Below are 18,878 nucleotides of genomic sequence, written 5' to 3' on the forward strand. Positions count from 1 at the left end.
GAGTTCCTACTCACTCGGGATGAAAAGTCTGTCTGCTCAGCAAATCCGCTTCCCAGTTGTCCACTCCTGGAATGTGGATGGCAGATAGCAATTATGAGCTTCCACCCACTGAATGATCCGAGCCACCTCCTTCATGGCTAAGGAACTTAAGATCCTCCCTGGTGGCTGATGTAAACCACTGAGGTTATGTTGTATGACTGGAACCTGATAAACCGGGCTAAGGTCAGCTGAGGCCAAGCCATCAAGGCATTGAAGATCGCTATCAACTCCAATATGTTTATGGGGAGAGCAGATTCCTCCCGAGACCAAAGTCCCTGCGCCTTTAAAGGGACATTAAACCCCCAAAAAAATATCATGATTCAGACAGAGAATACAATTTTAAAAACATTCCAATTTACTTCTATTACCTAATTTGCTTCATTCTTTCGATATCCTTTGTTAAAGAAATATCAATGCACATGGGTGAGCCAATCACATGAGGCAGCTATGCGCAGCCACCAATTAGCAGCTACTGATCCTATCTAGATATGCTTTTCAGAAAAGAATATCTAGAGAATGAAGCAAATTGAATATAAGTAAATTAGAAAGTCACCCAGGTAGGTCTCCGAAAGCATGTCCCCTGAGACAGATGTTTCTGAGAAAGCCATCACGGGAGAGAATCTCTTGTCGACTGATCTAGTACTATCTTCTGAGACAGATCTGCATAATCCCCGTTCCATTGACTGAGCATGCATAACTGCAGAGCTCTCAAATGGAATAGAGCAAAGGGGACGATGTCCATGGAAGCAACCATCAGACCAATTACCTCCATACATTGGGCCACTGATGGCCGAAAAGCAGACCAAAGAGAGGCAAGAATCTTGTTCTGACTTCTGTCAGAAATATTGTCATTGATAGGGAATCTATGATGGTCCCTAAGAAAAACAACCCTTGTAACAGGAACAAGGGCACTCTTCCAAATTTACCTTCCATCCGTGGGAACAAAGAAAAAAGATCTGTGTGAGATTTTGCTAGTTAAAGATGGCGCCTGAACCAGAATGTCATCCAGATAAGGCATTCCCTGAGATCGAATTACTGCCAAAAGAGCCCCCAGAACCTTTGAGAAAATTCTGGGAGCTTCGGCAAGGCTGAATTGAAGGGCCACAAACTGAAAGTGGGTGTCCAGAAAGGCAAACCTCGGAAATTTGTGATAATCCCTGTGAATGGGAACATGAAGGTACGCATCCTTCAGGTCTATGGTCCTCATAAACTGACCCTCTTGTACTAAAGGATGGATGGAACGGATCATGAAGGACGGTACTCCGAGAAACTTTAGGTCTAGAATCGGTCGGAAAGTTCCCTCTTTTTAGGGAACCACAGATTGGAATAGAACTCCAGACACTGCTCCTGAACTGGATCCATCACTCCCAGGTAGGAAAGATCCTGTACACATTTCAAGAACGCCTCTTTTTATTTGGTCTGCAAATAATCTTGAGAGGTGGAACCTGCCCCCGGTAGGAAAGGTCTTCAACTCAAATTTGTAACTCAGGGATACAATGTCCACAGCCCAAGGGTTTGGGACATCTCGTATCCAAGCTTGAGAACTGAGAAAGTCTGCCCCACACTTGATCTGATCCCGGATAGGGGGCAAACCCTTCATGCTGATTTGGAATCAGCTGCAGGTTTCTTCCATTGCTTCCCCTTGTTCCAAGACTGATTGGGTTTCCAAGGTTTGGACTGTTGCTGCTTGGAAAAGTGGAAGGCTTACCTCTGAAGTTACGAAAGGAACGAAAATAACCGACGTCCTTTCAGTCTATTCTTATCTTGTGGCAGAAAAGACCCTTTACCACCCGTTATATCGGAAATAGTTTCTGCCAAACAAGGTCTTACCCTTGTAAATAAATATCCAAAAGCTTAGACTTACGATTAAACATCTGCTGACAGATTTCCACCATAATGCTCTATGCGCAAATCCTGCGAAACCAGATATTTTGGCTCCCAATATAATGGCCTGCAACGAGGCGTCAGCAATAAAGGAATAGGCTAACTTAAGGGCCTAAACCTATCCTTGATCTCCTCTAAAGGAGTCTCTGCCTAAAGTGATTCAGACAATGCATCAAACCAATAAGCTGCCACACTTGTCACGGTAGCAATACACACTGCAGGTTGCCATTGGAAACATTGATGAATATACATCTTTTTCAAGTAAGCCTCTAGCTTCTTGCTCATTGGGTCCTTGAAAGAGCAGCTATACTCAATAGGAATAGTAGTTCTCTGAGCCAGAGTAGAAATTGCCCCTTCCACCTTGGGCACCGTCTGCCACGACTCCTTAAAGGGCCACTGTAAGTAAATATTTTCTATGCCTGTTACTAACAACTACCCCAAATACGCTTTTTATCAATAGCATTTCATTAACATACTCATATGTATATCAGAAATCTTGTCTGCAAATTTAATTGTTTTCCAAACCCACTCCGTGGGTATCCTTTGCTCTGTACCAATCCATTTACAATTACCTAGGTTTCAAAATGGCACTTTAAACACAAAGTTATTGGTTTAAGTATTTTGAACACGCAGTGCTGAAAATAGTGGGCAGGATAACGTGACATCGGCGAATAAAAGATATAACTTTTAGAACGTTATAAAACTTTGTTTTGGAGAAAATATAGGTCAGTAGGTTTCAATTAATGTTTATTAACTTTAATATGTTAGTTGTTTAGCTTAAAAATTATAACAGAAAGTAATCCTTTAAAGGAATTAACCACCAGAAACATCTTTTTAAAATACAGAGACGGGGAAAAAGGAATCACAGGTCTCTTCCATTCCCATGCAATAATCTCCGTAGCACGGTCTGGCACAGGAAACACCTCCACAGAGGAGAGCACATCAAAGTATCTATTTAATTTACTAGATTTCTTAGGATTGACAACAAATATCCGAGTCATGCAAATAGACTCCTGGAGATAGCGAGGAACCGCAGGGCACTGCATGTGAAGTTGGAGGAGAAAGCTGCGGCATTGCCTGAAGAGCATCAACCCAAGAGAGTGGTGGCTCAGCAACAAAAAGTCTATCTTTATACATTAAAATCCTCTCAATCTTTTTAATACTGTTCCTTTAAAATGAAGGTCAAGTCCGGGTGACTCGCTCACGCTGTCATGCTGTTTATTAGAAATCATGTTGACGTTCATTAATCATTTTGCATACATCTCACTTATACCGTCGTTTTTTTTACCTTTTATTTGCCCTCCGCTACACTCTTTTTCCTCTGCCCGCCATCTAACTTAACTTGATTGATAGAAATCTAAGATATTATTACTGAGGTGCCTACCTGCCCCCTCTGCACTCCAGAATAGAATTGCAACTGAGCTCTGATCGCAGCAGCTCCAGAATCTATGTAGAGGAATTAAGGGATCCGCTCTAAGCTGCGCCCCAACAGGAAATCCACATGCTTTAGAATGGAAACACCGCCTCAGAGAAGGATCCGACTCTCTTCTGTATGTCAGAAGTGGTCCCAGCGGCCATTAAAGCAAATAACGATCGGAACATTGTTAAGATAATTGCATTAGGAGTTATCCTGAACTGAAACACATAATTCACCCATCCGTTCCACAACCGGATTCCCAGTGAATAAAATAAACCCTACTGAGCCACCAATGATTCTACCTCTCTTTAATGAATCACTTCTCTATGTTACAGCCCAAAGTGCCTGCTCCCTGCCATTATGAGTCCAGTTTGTTAATTGAGGAACGAAGTCCCAGATAAAGTGCAGTTTATTCTGCTGTAGTGCCAGTGTTCTTTCCCCAAAATTTTTTTTAAAAAAATGGCACTTACCTGCACCTCTGGCTGTGCGGCAGGACGACAGCTCACCCGGCAATAGAGTAAGCCACTCCTCACAGAGACCTGTGAAAACCAGAAAGGACAGAGTAAACCTACTCTGGCTTTCTATACAAGGGCAGCAACCTGTTAAGAAATCGCAGCGAGGCCCACCTCACAAGTTCCTAACTGCTTGAAAGTTACCACTGCCCTACTGAAGAGACTAACGTGGAGTACAGCCAGACCCAATCTTGAGAGGAAAGAGCAGAGCAAACCTACTCTGGGTTTTAAAATAATAAAATCTTGATTGAAGAAAAATCTTTGACACTAAAACTTCACCTCCTCCTTGCACCGAAGGCAAAGACAATGACTGGGGTTAGTGGGAAGGGGAGTGAAACTTAAAAATAGCTTTGCTGTGGTGCTCTTTGCCTCCTCCTGCTGGCCAGGAGTGATATTCCCATCAGTAATTGAGGACGCCGTGGACTCACCATATCTTAGGAAAGAAAACTTGTAAATTGGGCGGCAGGAACGCAGGGTATTTGAATTTCTTTGCAACATTAAAAAGCAAGTTAAAGCGTATCTTTAATACAACTGATGAATTAAACTCAATCTAAAATATCACAAACAATCCAGATCTGTTTATACAAAGGAAAAAGTTTACCATCACTAAGGAACGATTTAGCAAAACAAAATATATAGTAATATAGTTAAATGCCAATACACACCTGGGTTCTTAGCTTCTCCTCCAAACAGAGCAAGTGCTAAACCCCTCTTAATATCTTCGTGTCCATAAATAGATGGAGAAATACTGGCAAAAATCTGCACAAAAAGTGTTTTCAAAATAGTTAATTACCAGCAAAATCAAGGATAAACTTGTCACCCGCTGAATAGACCCCCATTTATAAAACCCCATACAAGCCATTACCCGTTCTCCAATTCTCTCATCTTTAGATAATGAGACTATGGCTTTGACATCCTCGTCCGTCAGCTCTCCCACAGCCACCTTGTCATCCTTCTTGGTTATGTGATTTGCTAGAATCACTGTTGCAAACACTGGAAACCCACTGGCTGTGTTAAGAGATCCATCATAGTTGTTGTGATAAATGCCAGTCAGCTCCTAATGAGAAATTAAAAACACACATGTATCACAAATTGTTAAAACGACAAGTTTGTAAATGTTAAGCCATTAAATGTGCAGTATATAAAACCGTTACAAGGATGCATTCATGTACTTCTGGCACCTTTAAAGAACATTTAACACTCCCTAGAGGCTAAATAAATTCTGTAACCTGCAAATCAAATAGATGTCTTGAACAATATGCTGCACTTTATAAAACCTGGGTTACAGATTTTGCTTTTTGACCTCTCAAGGGAGTGTGGGACAATGTACAATGTTGCTTTAATATAGTGCAATGATAATGAACTTTTAAAATAATTTATATTTCTTTTTAATGACACGAGTCCAGGGATCATCTTAATTACTAATGGGAAGCTGTCCAGTCTAGTCTTTTGCTCCCGGTGGCTGTACTTAAACAATGGCGACCGGGAGATCACATACTGAAATTACTTAGACTCCGATGAGCTGTTTGGCAAGCTCAGTGTGAGGTTTTTTTTTCCATTTAGCTGTAACAAAGGGACTAAACAGTTCCGGTTGCCATAGTTTAAAGGGACACTCAGGTCAAATTAAATGTTCATGATTCAGATACAGCATGTCATTTTAAACAACTTTCAAATTTACTTCCATTAACAAAATGTGCACAGTATATTTATATTTAGTTTTTGAGTCACCAGCTCCTACTGAGCATGTGCAAGAATTCACAGACTATATGTATATGCATTTGTGATTGGCTGATAGCTATCACATGGTACACTGGGAGTGGAAATAGACATAACTTTGAAATTTGTTAGAAAAAAAAAATCTACTTCTCATTTGAAATTGAGTAAGTGCTATTGTATTGTCTTGTTATCTTGCATTTGTTGATTATGCAAATCTACTGTGTTTACTGGTCCTTTAAAAGGGACATTATACACTCATTTTTTCTCTGCATAAATGTTTTGTAGATTATCTATTTATATAGCCCATAAAGTTTTTATTTAAAATAAATGTATAGTTTTGCTTATTTTTAAATAACATTGCTCCGATTTTCAGACTCCTAACCAAGCCCCAAAGTTTTGCGTGAATACCGTCAGCTACCTTCTCCAGCTTGCTCCTGTTTGTGCAAAGGGTCTTTTCATATGCAAAAGAAGGGGGAGGGTCTTATTTCCCACTTGCAGTGGGCTTTCCAGCTACCTTTTCAACAGAGCTAAATTGACAGCTTCTAAGTACGGTTTTAAACAGTTTTATACTGGATTTTTATATCAGTATCTGTGCATCTTATTCTTTATAGTAGTGTCTTTTACATGCAGTTATATGAAAACGAGTGTATACTGCCCCTTTAAGTACAGCCACCGGGAGCAAAAGAATAGACTGGACAGCTTCCCATTAGTAATTAAGATGATCCGTGGACTTGTGTCAAAAAAGAAATATATCAGGTAAGCATAAATTTTCTTTTTACACTTGATTAATAGAGCGTCAACATTGCAGCGCTGTCCATGGGTACAATTAATTTTAATAAAACACACAACCCCCTCTAGCATCCCCCAACAAGATCTGAGGAACACACACTAACCAAAACATCGATAACAGTGACAACTAGCGCCCAACGGGGGCGAGTGATAGTTCCTTCCAAATTTAACACAAATCGGATTATAGCATGGCATTACATTGAAGGGAGAGGCCATGATGCAGTTAACTTGAAACACCATCACTACATCGCTTTAAGAAGGCTTCTGTGTGGTTAAGTACATCTTTAAGCGCTACAGGCACTAAATAACCTATTATGCAAATACATAATATACTATCCTACTGTTTATTCCAATATACTGTACACTTACAATTTCGTCCCCAGGTTTGCAGCTGTCCACTAGATCTGCAAGGAGAATTGCATCTTTGGATCGAGGAAGTCTGCCTGCGGCCACCTTCCCTGGGCTCTCTTGGATAGTGATCCGCTGATAATTCTGATATACAGTCTAGAAGGAAGAAAAATACAAATTACTTGCCATTGTGAGCAAAGCAGGCACACGTCACTAAGTGTTTGTATTGAGAATGATGAAAGCCTTTTCACGAATAAGTCACTAGTCAGCATTACTAATATGAAGAATCCTTACCTCTTCCATATTGATTTCAAAAGGACCAAGCGACTGGCACTCAGGACAGGAACCTGGTTTCACTTCCTGATTCTGGGACTGGAAGAAGGGCCCCAAGATAAAGTTGCACTTGTTGCAGTTATATTTTACCATACTGAGCTGAGGCAGAACCCCTGTGCAGCATGTGACCACTCCACTGGTGCGGATCAACTGGTTTAAGTGAAGCTGTCTGATGGTGAACATGAAAGAAAGTCAGAGTTTTTTTTTTTTTTTTATCAGATTAGTATTAAAACAAATACAATATATTGGCTATAATCATGACAGAACACAGATGGACTGCAGGGAGGAGGTCAAAAAACTAAAAATAACTCCACCTACCATCTCCGAACCTTGTCAAGAAATTCAGTATTAGTTTACCATCGCTATCCACTATTGTTACCAGCACTAGGTTGGGTGTTGGAGACAGGAGTGTTGTTTAGAGACTGCAGGAGATTTGGTGCAATTGTATGTGCAACATATGTTTAATAATATGCATCCAAAAACTGCACAGTTGATTAAACAGAATTTCAGGGGTACATGGTATGAAGGTGGATGAATTTGAAAAGGGAAGGCAGAACAAGGATACAGCAGGTGTATTCCTTATAAATACAGAGAAGGGAGAAGAGAGCATGTTTAATTCTGAGGTAGAGGAAGACCTCAATGGAAAATTAACAGGGGAGGAGGCACCAATGTGTCCTCAGAGACCTTGCTGGAATTGTGGGGCTATTTATCATTGGCAACGAGAATGCCGATACCCTAAAAATTATCAGACTAGATGGAATAATAATCACCCTCAGAATTTCAGCAATAACAGATCCCCTGGACCCAGAATAGTAACCGCTAGGAGGAGTGCCAGAAAATAGGGCTTCTCACATGTTATACGGCTCAGTTTTATTTTCAGGATTTTCCATTAATAGCTCTAGCTGTAGGTGTCCCACAGATATCTCGGAGTACAGGAATCAGACACAAACAGCAAGTCTAAAGTCTGTTCTCTGAGATATCTCGCAAGGGTGAAACACTCAAGGTGTTACAGGGGAAGGTGACATTGTAGAATACTGATCAGTCTTAGAGGTCCTCTCTGGGGCCGGGTAACATGACACTGATCAGTATTCTACATGCCACCTTCACGTGCAACTGTTTCACCCTACACTCAGATCCAGGTAAAGGCAGCGTGTAGAATCAGTGTCAAGTGGTACTCGGTCCCAGAGAGGACCCCTAACAATGGGTCTTATATGTGTAGGCCCCCATCACATAAAAACTATTTCTCTAAATAATCTAATTGTTCAAATTAGCAAATGAGAGCACTTCAGTATGTCTAATCTAAAGAAACATGGCAGTAACAATGTTCTAATGTGGCACTGGCTTGAATCAATTCCTGCCTAATTTATCCCCAGAGACAGTATATACAGATACTTTTACTGTCTCAAGGTTGAAAGAGTACCACTTTTGCCAATGTTTTATTTTTGCCAATGAAAAAATAAACTTAAACCGATACTAGTCTAGAACATCATGTACCAGCTTAAATATTTTTGTATCTTGAACAAATTTTCCTTTAGAGACCTAACATTTTTAAGCAACAAGCACTTAAAATTGCAAGTTCTACGGCTCTGGTTTTAAATATTTTTTTACCTCAACGACCTCAATTCTTCCACCAGTGGAAGGTGAGATATCCGTACATGAATTTCACGGGCAATGCGGTCGTACTTTGGGTACATCACAAGAACAACTTCTTTGGCAGCCTCATCAAAGATCTTAAGCATTTCTGCTGGGGCCTCTGGCAGAAAATAGGCCAAGACGTGCTCACGGGCTGCCAAATCCTCATAATTTACCACCAGGCTTTCCTTATTCTCTAGAAGTGGAAAAAGAGAGGTTTAGGAGAGATAAGGACTGTACACAAGTGTATAAAACTTCATACATGTTAATCAAATCCTGCTGTGGTTACTATATTTGTAGAGTAATGTAATTTATGTATTCATGACGAATGAAAAAAAAAAAAAAAAAAAAAAAAAAAAAAAGAGAAACCCTCCTCATAGTCTGCAAAGTAAAGAAAACACAAAAGAACCGCAGATACCTTTACACATGTCACTTATTTTCTCCTTGAAAACATTGTGTCCATGCTCATCCACATGAGTTCTCAAGAAATTCTTGAAACGATGGAAAATCTCAAGACGAGTTGCCGCCATAGAAACCCACTCTCTCACTGTGTGGCCCTTCATATCCTCTAGGTTCTCAATACTTTCTATCATCTCCTCATCTTCTTCAGGAGCCCCTTCTGCAGCTCTCTCCGCCATCCTACGCTTTCTGGCAGGACGATCCTCCTCTTCATCATCACTGTCTATTAGGAAATGGAAAAATGTAAATAAAAAACTTTAACAAACATGATTCAGAGCTCTGAAATACTGGGTTTATTTTTTTAACAGAAGATTATATCAGTAAGAGAAGACGTTAAAAATGTAAATTTTTTTTTTTTTTTTTTTTTACATGAAAAGTATAGTCAATATAGAGTCACAAACGTAAAATAAAAATAAAACAAATTTAGCTCACCATAGAGGAGCCCTCTACGCATGCGACCCAGTTCATGTCCCATCTCTCTGTCTCTCATTCTCATGGCCTGCTCAGCTGCATCCCTCTGACTTGCAGTCAGGTCTTCAGCATCTTCATCATCATCCAAACCCTCGGCCTCATATATATCAAGTTCTGGAATAGCCCGATAATCCCTAACAGACAAGGGAAATAAATTTAGCATTTTATTATTGTTTTTGGATATAAAGTGTATAGTACTTAAAGAATAAAACCGATGTCTTTGAAACATTTACACATGAACACACTGTCACCATAAAGAAACACCTGTACAAATTAAGAAGACTTTAAAATTTACCAACCTTTCCATTCCATCCCCAATCAGTTCTTCTCCGTCCTCTTCTTCATCCACTGGGAGTCCCTCATCCCCCAAGATGCCTTCTGATTCATCTTCAAATGGGGGGAGATCCCGGCCAGGGCTAGAAGTCAAGGCATCGCCCCGCCTTGACCCAGTCCTGGGGCTTGTTGCAATGCTAAATGACTCTGATGAATCCTGAAATGCAGAAAAGGTTGGGTAAATGACCACATGAAAAAAATCACAACAGCTAAAAATCACCAAAAACTTTGCTCCTTTATAGCAAATTTAGAATGTTTGTAATCTAAATAATTATGAGAATAAAATCTCTAACAGTAAAATAAAACCTTTAAGCATGCAAGCTAGTGCTAATCTATATAATAAGAAAGATAATAGTTTTCCGTGCTTTGATTCATATGACACAGTTTGGGCATATGAATCAAACCAACTCCTGTATGGTTGCAAATTAAATTACCAAACTAATATGGCTAATTCTCAACCAGAGTAATGGGACGCATTTAAATGATACAAGGAAGTTGATTTGAGCAGTGATTAAAAGGCACGTAAAACACACAAAAAAAAAAAATTTCACAAATTAGATATAGCATAAAATTTTAAAAAAACTTTCCAATTTACTTCTATTACCAAATGTTCTTCATTTTCTTGTTATTCTTTGTTGAAAAGCAGAAGGTAAGCTCATGAGTGTGCACGTCTGCAACACTATATGGCAGCATTATTTCCTATTATGTAGTGCATCAGGCAAGTGCACGCTACCTACCTAGGTATCTCTTCAACAAATAATAACATGAGAACAAAGCAAATTTAATAGAAGTAAATTAGAAACTTTTTTTAAAATTGTATTCTTTGTCAGAATAATGAAAGAAAATGTTTGGGTTTCATGTCCCTTTAACATTTAAATATTTAGGTGCTAACAAGAAAATGCAGGCAATGACTACACAAATTAACATTCTAATGCAAAATGTAAAGGTGATTTGCCTGCGAGTTTTGGATTTGTGACTTCAGATAAATGTGCTTATCTGCCACAGCTGTAAAGGCCTTCTCCAGGAGATGCAAGCCAGTAAGAAGTGGCAGTCCATATACAACAGTTAACCTCAAAAACACAACACACACACAAAAAAAAATATATATACACACACATGTAAAAAGTGAATAAAATCAGATGCATGTGCCCATGAGTAGTAATCAACAATATTGCTGGGGTTAAAAAAAAATGATTACAGCTACTGATTGTTTATGTGTCAGATAGTAGAAGTAGAAAGTGTAGGTGAAATCAGAAGCAGTTGCACAACTGGGTCATGTGACTACGGCTGCTGAATGGCTTATACCAAGTATGAATTAAATAGCATTGCAGGGAACAATAGTACTTAAAGTGACATTGTACACTAGATTTTTCTTTGTATAAATGTTTTGTAGACAATTTATATAGCCCATCTGGGAGTGTTTTTATAAAAATGTTTAGCTTTGCTTATTTTTTTAGGAACATTGTGCTAATTTTCCGACTCCTAACCAAGACCCACAGTGCCAGATGTATACACGCTTTTACAGACTCTTGTTCCTGTTATCTGTTTTTCATATGCAGGGAAGGGGTGAGGTGGGGAGTATCTGCTCTTTTTGTTTACCCCGACCCTTTTAGTGAGTGTCCCCGACTACCTCAAGAACAGTGTTAAACTGGGAGCTTCTAAGTAAGTTTTTAAAAGGTTTTATACTGGATATAAAGTCAGCAAATTTTCCAGAGTGGGGCAAGGAAAGACTAAGAACCTATTGCAGGTTTGAAACGTCGGTTTGTTTGCAATACTTATGGACCCTGTATAAGAAAATAAAGGTCTTTTAAAAAGAAATTGGCTGGAAAATTTGATTGTTTGCTGCTCTTTTTGTTACCCTACCATTTTAGTGGCTGTCCCAGACTACCTCATGAACAATGTTAAACTGGGAGCTTCTAAGTACGTTTTTAAAAGGTTTTATACAGGATTTTTAGATCAGTATCTGTGCATATTCTTTTTTTTTTTTATAAGTGTCCATTACATGCAGTTATATGAAAATTGGTGTATACTGACCCTTTAAATTGCATGCTTAAATTAGCACGTGCAACTGTTGCACTATAATGATCTTAATCTGTAGAAATATTTTGTTTTTTATCTTTGATAAAGAACATTTATTTGGTTCACTGCCATTTTTCTAGTAACAAGATATCTAGCTGTGTAATATTGTACCTACAGGTCACCTGAGTCTCTTTTATATATATATATATATATATATATATATATATATATATACATACACACACACACATACATACATACACACACACGTGACGAGGTTTACAGTACTGGCGGCCAAACTCAGATCTGCTGTAGCTAATCTCAGTCTGGCGTTATATACATATACTGTAACTCCCCTCGGGTCTGGCGCTGTATACATATACTGTAACTCCCCATGTGTCTGGTGCTGTATACATATACTGTAACTCCCCATGTGTCTGGTGCTGTATACATATACTGTAACTCCCCATGTTTCTGGTGCTGTATACATATACTGTAACTCACCTGGGGTCTGGTGCTGTATACATATACTGTAACTCCCCATGTGTCTGGTGCTGTATACATATACTGTAACTCCCCATGTTTCTGGTGCTGTATACATATACTGTAACTCCCCATGAGTCTGGTGCTGTATACATATACTGTAACTCCCCTGGGGTCTGGCGCTGTATACATATACTGTAACTCACCTGGGGTCTGGCGCTGTATACATATACTGTAACTCACCTGGGGTCTGGCGCTGTATACATATACTGTAACTCACCTGGGGTCTGGTGCTGTATACATATACTGTAACTCACCTGGGGTCTGGTGCTGTATACAAATATATACTGTAACTCCCCATGTGTCTGGTGCTGTATACATATACTGTAAGTCCCCTGGGGTCTGGCGCTGTATACATATACTGTAAGTCCCCATGTGTCTGGCGCTGTATACATATACTGTACCTCCCCATGTGTCTGGTGCTGTATACATATACTGTAACTCCCCTGAGTCTGGTGCTGTATACATATACTGTAACTCCCCATGAGTCTGGTGCTGTATACATATACTGTAAGTCCCCTGGGGTCTGGCGCTGTATACATATACTGTAAGTCCCCTGGGGTCTGGCGCTGTATACATATACTGTAAGTCCCCTGGGGTCTGGCGCTGTATACATATACTGTAAGTCCCCTGGGATCTGGCGCTGTATACATATACTGTAACTCCCCATGAGTCTGGTGCTGTATACATATACTGTACCTCCCCATGTGTCTGGTGTTGTATACATATACTGTAACTCCCCATGAGTCTGGTGCTGTATACATATACTGTAACTCCCCATGTGTCTGGTGCTGTATACATATACTGTAAGTCCCCTGGGGTCTGGCGCTGTATACATATACTGTAAGTCCCCTGGGGTCTGGCGCTGTATACATATACTGTAAGTCCCCTGGGGTCTGGCGCTGTATACATATACTGTAAGTCCCCTGGGGTCTGGCGCTGTATACATATACTGTAACTCCCCATGTGTCTGGCGCTGTATACATATACTGTAACTCCCCATGAGTCTGGTGCTGTATACATATACTGTAAGTCCCCTGGGGTCTGGCGCTGTATACATATACTGTAACTCCCCTGAGTCTGGCGCTGTATACATATACTGTAACTCCCCATGTGTCTGGCGCTGTATACATATACTGTAACTCCCCATGTGTCGGGTGCTGTATACATATACTGTAACTCCCCTGAGTCTGGCGCTGTATACATATACTGTAACTCCCCTGAGTCTGGCGCTGTATACATATACTGTAACTCCCCCTGAGTCTGGCGCTGTATACATATACTGTAACTCCCCATGTGTCGGGTGCTGTATACATATACTGTACCTCCCCATGTGTCTGGTGCTGTATACATATACTGTAACTCCCCATGAGTTAGGTGCTGTATACAAATACTGTAACTCCAGAGTCTGGCGCTGTATACATATACTGTAACTCCCCTCGGGTCTGGCGCTGTATACATATACTGTAACTCCCCTCGGGTCTGGCGCTGTATACATATACTGTAACTCCCCATGTGTCTGGTGCTGTATACATATACTGTAACTCCCCATGTGTCTGGTGCTGTATATACTGTAACTCCCCATGTGTCTGGTGCTGTATACATATACTGTAACTCCCCATGTGTCTGGTGCTGTATACATATACTGTAACTCCCCCTGAGTCTGGCGCTGTATACATATACTGTAACTCCCCATGTGTCGGGCGCTGTATACATATACTGTAACTCCCCATGTGTCTGGTGCTGTATACATATACTGTAACTCCCCATGTGTCTGGTGCTGTATACATATACTGTAACTCCCCATGAGTCTGGTGCTGTATACATATACTGTAACACCCCTGAGTCTGGCGCTGTATACATATACTGTAACTCCCCCGAGTCTGGCGCTGTATACATATACTGTAACTCCCCCTGAGTCTGGTGCTGTATACAAATACTGTAACTCCCCATGTGTCTGGTGCTGTATACAAATACTGTAACTCCCCCTGAGTCTGGCGCTGTATACATATACTGTAACTCCCCATGTGTCTGGCGCTGTATACATATACTGTAACTCCCCCTGAGTCTGGTGCTGTATACAAATACTGTAACTCCCCCTGAGTCTGGCGCTGTATACATATACTGTAACTCCCCATGTGTCTGGTGCTGTATACATATACTGTAACTCCCCTGAGTCTGGCGCTGTATACATATACTGTAACTCCCCTGAGTCTGGCGCTGTATACATATACTGTAACTCCCCATGTGTCTGGTGCTGTATACAAATACTGTAACTCCCCCTGAGTCTGGCGCTGTATACATATACTGTAACTCCCCATGTGTCTGGTGCTGTATACAAATACTGTAACTCCCCCTGAGTCTGGCGCTGTATACATATACTGTAACTCCCCATGTGTCTGGCGCTGTATACATATACTGTAACTCCCCCTGAGTCTGGTGCTGTATACAAATACTGTAACTCCCCCTGAGTCTGGCGCTGTATACATATACTGTAACTCCCCATGTGTCTGGTGCTGTATACATATACTGTAACTCCCCTGAGTCTGGCGCTGTATACATATACTGTAACTCCCCTGAGTCTGGCGCTGTATACATATACTGTAACTCCCCTGAGTCTGGTGCTGTATACATATACTGTAACTCCCCTGAGTCTGGCGCTGTATACATATACTGTAACTCCCCTGAGTCTGGCGCTGTATACATATACTGTAACTCCCCATGTGTCTGGTGCTGTATACATATACTGTAACTCCCCTGAGTCTGGTGCTGTATACATATACTGTAACTCCCCCTGAGTCTGGTGCTGTATACAAATACTGTAACTCCCCATGTGTCTGGCGCTGTATACATATACTGTAACTCCCCATGTGTCTGGTGCTGTATACATATACTGTAACTCCCCCTGAGTCTGGCGCTGTATACATATACTGTAACTCCCCTGAGTCTGGTGCTGTATACATATACTGTAACTCCCCCTGAGTCTGGCGCTGTATACATATACTGTAACTCCCCTGAGTCTGGTGCTGTATACATATACTGTAACTCCCCATGTGTCTGGTGCTGTATACATATACTGTAACTCCCCTGAGTCTGGTGCTGTATACATATACTGTAACTCCCCTGAGTCTGGTGCTGTATACATATACTGTAACTCCCCATGTGTCTGGTGCTGTATACATATACTGTAACTCCCCTGAGTCTGGTGCTGTATACATATACTGTAACTCCCCCTGAGTCTGGTGCTGTATACAAATACTGTAACTCCCCATGTGTCTGGCGCTGTATACAAATACTGTAACTCCCCATGTGTCTGGCGCTGTATACATATACTGTAACTCCCCATGTGTCTGGTGCTGTATACATATACTGTAACTCCCCCTGAGTCTGGCGCTGTATACATATACTGTAACTCCCCTGAGTCTGGTGCTGTATACATATACTGTAACTCCCCCTGAGTCTGGCGCTGTATACATATACTGTAACTCCCCTGAGTCTGGTGCTGTATACATATACTGTAACTCCCCATGTGTCTGGTGCTGTATACATATACTGTAACTCCCCTGAGTCTGGTGCTGTATACATATACTGTAACTCCCCTGAGTCTGGTGCTGTATACATATACTGTAACTCCCCTGAGTCTGGTGCTGTATACATATACTGTAACTCCCCTGAGTCTGGTGCAGTATACATATACAGCAACTCCCCTGAGTCTGGTGCAGTATACATATACAGCAACTCCCCTGAGTCTGGTGCAGTATACATATACTGTAACTACCCTCGGGTATGACTTTATATCTAGCCACGCACGTTACCAACACAACCGGTTACCACTATGCCAGGCCCAGCACGTTACCGACACAACTGATTAATTACTTTATATTCGGACCTGCACGTTAACGACACAACCGGTTATGACTTTATACCGAGACCCGCACACGTAACCGACAAAGTCGGTTTTGTTTATGCTGTCACTCACCGCCATGCTGCCGCTACCAAAGTCTCTTAACTGGAAACTGGACGATTAGGCGCGGAAAAAAACACGTGACCCTACAAAGCCCGCGAAAAGCTACAAGTATGTTCAGCCCTAAACCCCGCCCCTACCTCAGTGGTATGGGACTATGGGGCAGTACGAGGCGATCATTGGAGCTGGTGTCATCCGGCTCATGAATATGTAGCAGCTCTGGCCATGTGCTTTTCTTAGCTGCTATAGGCTACTCTCAATTGTGATGTACTGGCGCAACAATAAACATTTCCACTACTTCCGGTACCATCTGTTGCTAGGATACAGACTGGTTTAAAGGAAATATATACAGTATATATATATATATATATATATATATATATATATATTATATATATATATATATATTAAAAATTACACACACACACACATATATATATATATATATATATATATCTTTGCTACAAATATACTTCTATTTTAGGATGGCCAGATCTGAGGGGAAAAACAAAATGGACACTTCAACAGGATTATTATTATTATTATTATCAGGTATTTGTAGAGCACCAACAGATTCCGCAGCACTGTAAACACATCTCTTTATACGGCTATAATCATTGTCATGTCCAGTGTAACCCCCACGTTGAGCTAATGCTTTTTAATCTAAAGTAATGGAAATGCGCTTAAGAAGTGGTTGGCAAAGCGGGTGCTTTGCTGAGTCTGGCGCTGTATACATATACTGTAACTCCCCATGTGTCTGGTGCTGTATACATATACTGTACCTCCCCATGTGTCTGGTGCTGTATACATATACTGTACCTCCCCATGTGTCTGGTGCTGTATACATATACTGTAACTCCCCATGTGTCTGGTGCTGTATACATATACTGTAACTCCCCATGTGTCTGGTGCTGTATACATATACTGTAACTCCCCATGTGTCTGGTGCTGTATACATATACTGTAACTCCCCATGTGTCTGGTGCTGTATACATATACTGTAACTCCCCATGTGTCTGGTGCTGTATACATATACTGTACCTCCCCATGTGTCTGGTGCTGTATACATATACTGTAACTACCCTCGGGTCTGGCGCTGTATACATATACTGTAACTCCCCTGAGTCTGGTGCTGTATACATATACTGTAACTCCCCATGTGTCTGGTGCTGTATACATATACTGTAACTCCCCATGTGTCTGGCGCTGTATACATATACTGTAACTCCCCCTGAGTCTGGCGCTGTATACATATACTGTAACTCCCCTGAGTCTGGCGCTGTATACATATACTGTTACTGTCCCACTGCAAGTGAGAAATACAATTTTACAAAATTTACCTATCAATTTAATATTGGCAAACAATCATTGAATATTAAATTTAGTTTATTTTTCTAATAGATTGATCCAGCTAGTTTTACTGACATAAAATTACACTAGTAATTATCAATATGATGTCTATATAAATAACACAAAATTACTAACTGGATGTCCATTAACACCATAAGTACGGAGGGTCCGTTAACAAGAGACCACTATACTGTTGATGAATAACCCAAAGTAGATCGGTACAAAGTTACTAGATAAGCTATCATTTTCAGCAAAATTTAAAGTTCAATACTTATTGGGAAGAGGTGGAGCCAAACTCAATAATATTTAATATATAGGTGTCCACTACCTTTTGCAGCTTAAGAGTGTTTTTAATTTCAAATCCTATTTTAACAAATATTATTAAAAGTTATATTTTAATTTTTGATTCACTAGCATATGTCAATATCTTGCATCCATGTTAAGTATATATTGCAATTAATATGCACAAGTCCTGAGTGCTATAGTGTGTATTCTGTTGGGAGCAAGTCCCTTCTTGCTACCAGTTGTAAATAAAATGATTTTCAATACACCAGCACCAATACCCGAAACAAATCAGTGACTATAATTAATCTGATATTTAGGGGTGATCTTTAGGCCTTGTCTAAAATAACGAATTAGTAGTGCCATTGGTTTTGTTTTTGTATTAGGACTGAATGTGTCTGTTTACTGTTTGGTTTTAAACAGCTTCTGAAACACACGCTTTTACTTTGATGCGTAGTTTCATTTTCAGCCGGTCACATGACTCCCTCTCTTCCGCTCTCAGATCTGCTCGGAGCAGCGTCGGCTGTGTTAGTCGAATCTGTTAGTCTTCCACGTGAGACCGGCAGGTTTATTCTGGCAAGATTTGTTGTACTCCGGAGGGGCAGGTAGGGCACCTGCCCCTCAGTCTGCTGAGGTGTAGAGGTCCTTAATTAGGGGTATGTTTTTGAGCGCAAATTTGCTCTGAGTAAATTTAAAGTGACAGTGTCAATTTTAAAAATATTTATTTTTACTTGTCATTCCTGTATCTCTGGGAATCTTGGAATAAGGGAAAGCAATCAAAGAAGCC

General features: G+C 40.6%; 1 protein-coding gene across 1 annotated transcript in view; it reads right to left on the minus strand.

Annotated features, from left to right (window-relative positions):
- Positions 1-16,564, minus strand: part of MCM2 (minichromosome maintenance complex component 2) — a 68,354-nt gene extending 51,790 nt beyond the window's left edge. Inside the window, exons 1-9 of the mRNA XM_053720833.1 lie at positions 16,475-16,564; positions 9,900-10,090; positions 9,562-9,734; positions 9,089-9,352; positions 8,647-8,866; positions 7,000-7,207; positions 6,727-6,861; positions 4,718-4,909; positions 4,518-4,611 (exon numbers count right to left, since the gene is read on the minus strand). Coding sequence (XP_053576808.1) covers positions 4,518-4,611; positions 4,718-4,909; positions 6,727-6,861; positions 7,000-7,207; positions 8,647-8,866; positions 9,089-9,352; positions 9,562-9,734; positions 9,900-10,090; positions 16,475-16,480 — 1,483 coding nt within the window. The 5' untranslated portion in view covers positions 16,481-16,564. The remainder of the gene's footprint in view (positions 1-4,517; positions 4,612-4,717; positions 4,910-6,726; positions 6,862-6,999; positions 7,208-8,646; positions 8,867-9,088; positions 9,353-9,561; positions 9,735-9,899; positions 10,091-16,474) is intronic.
- Positions 16,565-18,878: the final 2,314 nt, after the last annotated feature.

Source organism: Bombina bombina, chromosome 7, assembly GCF_027579735.1.
Source record: "Bombina bombina isolate aBomBom1 chromosome 7, aBomBom1.pri, whole genome shotgun sequence".
Classification (NCBI taxonomy): domain Eukaryota; kingdom Metazoa; phylum Chordata; class Amphibia; order Anura; family Bombinatoridae; genus Bombina; species Bombina bombina.